Source organism: Cryptomeria japonica, chromosome 8, assembly GCF_030272615.1.
Source record: "Cryptomeria japonica chromosome 8, Sugi_1.0, whole genome shotgun sequence".
In the NCBI taxonomy this organism is placed as follows: domain Eukaryota; kingdom Viridiplantae; phylum Streptophyta; class Pinopsida; order Cupressales; family Cupressaceae; genus Cryptomeria; species Cryptomeria japonica.
In genome coordinates this window covers 528,491,848-528,496,319 of record NC_081412.1, presented here as the reverse complement: position 1 = coordinate 528,496,319, position 4,472 = coordinate 528,491,848, and the positions used below count along the sequence as shown (strand labels likewise).

The window sequence follows — 4,472 nt, the reverse complement described above, 5'->3', positions numbered from 1 at the left end:
AATAAACAGTCGTAATAATCATAGTGATTATTATCCCTTAAGATCCTATAGATATCACTGGTCGGAGATCTACTCAGAGCGTGCAAGCCTTTACTCAGGCCAATGTGAGTTGACAGATCCCCAATGCCACCTTTGCCCTCGCCAATTGGCACCGTCCGAGTCATAATTGAATTGTAATCATTCCCGATGTCAGTCCTTTCATTATAAATTCATCCCATGTGGTAGTGATGACTCAACATACCTCTGGTATGTATCCATCTGTGGTAGAAATTGGCGGGATCTCCACGCTAATTTGAAAAAAGTAACACATTTTCCTTCATTGGGCGGAAGGGGTTGTCATTTCCTGGCAAAAGGCCTTTTCCTTTTCCAAGATTTCCTTAACAGTGATTAGCAGCAGATTGGGGTCCCTCCAGCATTGTAAGCCCTTCTGAAGCCTTCCTTCAGCCGCTCTGTTTCCTTCTTTGAAGATGTGGCCTATGGTGAAGTCCTCCATTTTGACCAAAAAGCACCTGATATCCCTCAGAATGGGTTCCACTCTCCATCCTGCTGAAGCATTCCCTTTGATAGAGTCAATAATGATTTGAGAGTCTCCTTCGATTTCCAGATGTTTTATTCCTATGGCGTTAGCCATTTTCAGCCCCCAAAGGAGGGCCTTTCCCTCTGCTTGAGAGACCGTACTTTCAACCAAATAATACATGTTGATATAAAACCTCAGAATATAATGTTAGACATTAGGACTAATGAGGTAAAAATTATAGATTTTGGGTTTTCAAGGCATGTGGATGGGGAAGGCACCCACAAGTCCACTGAGAGAATAACAAGTACTAGAGGATATTGGGCTCCAGAGTATTGCTTGAATCACAAACTCTCCTACAAGCATGATGTTTATAGTTTTGGTGTTTTTGTGTTGGAGATGATAACAGGGCAGAGACATGTTGATGATGCATGGGGCTCCAGCCAGTTCCATATCCCAGACTACTTACGCTACATGATTGCCAACAATCTCTTTGAACAAGCTTTGGATGGAAGGCTCAAAGGGGGTTACTTGAATGAATCTGATTTGATGAATGCTTTGGCTGTAGCAAAGTTAGCTCTCAAATGTGCTGAGAAGGACAAGGAGGAGAGGCTTGATATGTGTTTTGTAATGAGAGAACTCTATTTAATGATAGAAGAAAGGTCTGAAATAGAGTCTTTTGTGATGGTCAATTGATCAATGGTGCTGCACTTAAACCATATTTTCTCTTTGGTCAAATTTCCCCTACGTCTCTAGTAATTATAGAGAATGTGATTGAACTCCACCTGACAATATCCTCTTTAGCAGTTAGCACTTTGACACTTGTGACATATGGTTTATCAATAAACGGAGCTTGGTGTATTGTAAATATGAAAAGTGCATATGGACCTAAATTCATTCCTTTTGCATCTATTTTAGTATTCACTTCACCATAAGTAAGCTTATTTTCAGAGTTTTAAAACTTATCTTCAAACTTTCAATCATTCTTAAGGCATTTCATTTCATTTCACTTAGGTAAAAGTGTAGAAGAGTTTTGTTTTATTCATGTTACCTTTTTCTACTCTGTACAAGAGTTTTGTTTAATTCGTGTTACTTTATTATGCCGAAGGTGTCTCGTACTATGAAGTGGACTGGTTGGATTTTCCCATCAATGGTTAAAAATCACAATGAGACAATGCAAGACGATCTGAACATTTGCAACCGTTCCTTCCCGTTTTCTATCGTCGCTACTCCCCATCATTAACTTTTCCCCCATATATCTCCCGTCTTCTTTTGTGTATTACATTATTATTTCTGCCCTTTTAGTGTTTCTGAGGAAAAATGTGTGGAGGAGAGTAAAATGCGCGTAACGAAGGATGTCATGCGAGGCAGACATGTTTAATAATTTGTACTTCCTTTCTTTTGAGTACTTGGCCTCAAGATGAGTGCACATTATTTAATAGTAGACAAAAATCAAAGACTATATCCAAATAATGTTGAAGGATTTATTATGCCAATCTGTTGAAGGATTTATTACCACGCTTTTTGTTGAAGGATTTATTACCACACTTTTTGTTGAAGGATTTATTACCACAATCTGTGAGTTTTACAATAATTTATTTTAATCTTTCTTTTAGATTTCTGATTTCTTATTTTTATTGTTTTTAAAGGTTTATATTAGTAAAATAATAAATATATATAAATAATTAATAATATATTTTAAAAAATAATAAATTATTTGTTTAATGGTTTTTCAAATTTCTATTTAATATTATTTTATGTTTATTTATTTATTTGTTTAATATCATTATAATAATAGAAATAATTCATATTTCAGTTAATAATTAAATTTATGAATAATGTGTCTTCGGACATGTAGTGTCGCAGTTAAAACACTTCGTTGGTGAAGCGGCCACCAAGGTTCAAATCCTTGCTAGGCCACTATACTCGCAAGGCCTTGTACCTTCACTGGGTCGTTGTGCTTGCGGATTTGAACAAGTGAAGTGTGGGGATGAGGTCCCCCATTTGTGGCCTCACTTCATAGCTCCAGGTCAAAAGTGTTCACGTGGACCCGGAGGGCGTGTCGTGCCGGTGTCACCGGTCACGTTAAAAAGTTTACCAAGCATAGTTTAAAAAAAAAATAAAAATAAATTATGAATAATGTATAGATATAATAGAATAATTTAGATTAAATTAAAATTAATGATTGTTGGATAGAAAATCAAAGTTGATGTTAATTTATTTTAGAATGTAATTATCAACACACAAAAGTCATTAGAAAGGTACAAGATTGTATTGACTTTAGGATGACTTGACTTGATAGAGACATGACTTGACTTCAAGAAAAGAAAAACTCAAAACTATTATCTTGATAGAGACTATTGATTTTAAGATTGTATCAGGATAATAGTTTTGAGTTTTGCTTGAATTGTTTTGGATTTTAGTTCAGAATTTTGTCTAAGTTTTGTTTTTTCATTTAATACTTGAAGTTTACTAGTTTAATAATTATTTAAAAAACAAGATAATAGTTATCATTTTTGTGAATAAGATTAATGGTCTAATTTGTCTCTATCTCTATACATCTATATCTTCCTTTCTATTGATCTTTCCTATCTGTATCTCTATCTCCTCACCTCTCTCTATATATCTCCTCTCCCCCCTCTATCTTTCTCACTATATATATTTGTCTCCCTCTCTTTCTATCCCTATCTCACCTTCTCCCCCTCTATCTATACATCTTTGTGTCCTCTATCCTCTCTCTCTTTCTCTCTCCCTCTTCCTCCTATATCTATTTATATCTCTCCTTTATCTCTATATACATATATCTCACTCACTCTCTCACACACGCACTCCATTTTTCTCTTTCTCTCTCTATATTTTTATCTCTCTAATTCAGACATTGTCCTCTCTCTCTCTCTCTCTCTCTCTCTCTCTCTCTCTCTCTCTCTCTCTCTCTCTCTCTCTCTCTCTCTCTCTCTCTCTCTCTCTCTCTCTCACACACACACACACACACACACACAAACCCTTTATATTTTTCAAGTTATCTCTCTCCCTATCACTTCTTTTTATAAGTATACTTCTCCCTCCTCTCTATTTCTCTCCCTTCATCTCCCTAGACCTCTATATATTTATATATATCTCCCTTTGTGTATCTTTCCATATCCCAGTCTCTCATGCATATTTTTCACAACCTCCCATTTTCCCCTTCCTATGTTTATCTTTTCTTCTATCTCTCTATTTCCCCTTGCCTCTCTCTTATTCACTCCATCTCTCCTACTCTATATATCTCTCTTTATTTTTCTCTTTATCTACCTTTGACTCCTCTCTCTATCCCTTTCTATCCATATATCTACCTCTCTCTCTCTCTCTCCATATATTTTCTAGCTATATCTATCTAGCTCTCTATCTCTTTATGTATCCCCTTTATCTCTCTCCCTATTCCTTTATATATTGAGCTATATCTCCCTCTCTTCTCAATCTTCTCCCTATCCCACTCTACCTATCTTCCGCCCCTCTCCTTCTCACTTCCCTCTCACCCCCTACCTATCTCTCTACTTATCTTCCCCCTTTTATCTCACTCCCTTCTCTACTTACATCTCTCCTTATCTCCCCCTTCTACCTATCTATATCTCCTTCTCTGCCCTCCTCTATCTATATCTCCCCAGTTATCACCCCCCCTCTCTCTCTAGACATGTCTCCCTCTTTCTATCTATCCATCTCCCACTTCCTAGACATCTATATTTATCTCTTTTCCTATGTGTCTCTATCTCTCTATATTTCTTCTTCTATCTCATCTACTACCTCTAGCTCATTATCCCTATAACTCTCCCTACCCATGGATCTCATGTACAACACATGAATGCAAAAAATAGACCAAAATTTCAAACTTCTTCGGTGTACCCATTGCACACTAAGGTGCAATTGCTAGTTTCTAGTCTTTTGGAATAGGAGTGCTTGTCCTCATGTATTTATGAATGAA

General features: G+C 36.5%; 1 protein-coding gene across 1 annotated transcript; it reads left to right on the top strand.

Annotated features, from left to right (window-relative positions):
• Positions 1–721: 721 nt before the first annotated feature.
• Positions 722–1,210, top strand: LOC131055400 (probable serine/threonine-protein kinase PBL19). Its single transcript, XM_057989857.1, has one exon. It carries the CDS (start codon positions 722–724, stop codon positions 1,208–1,210), a length of 489 nt encoding a protein of 162 aa, XP_057845840.1.
• The last annotated feature ends 3,262 nt before the right edge of the window (positions 1,211–4,472 follow it).

What these genes read in the sequence shown, in the direction of transcription:
- LOC131055400 (XM_057989857.1), top strand. Translation starts at nt 722, where the DNA reads ATGTTAGACATTAGGACTAATGAGGTAAAAATTATAGATTTTGGGTTT.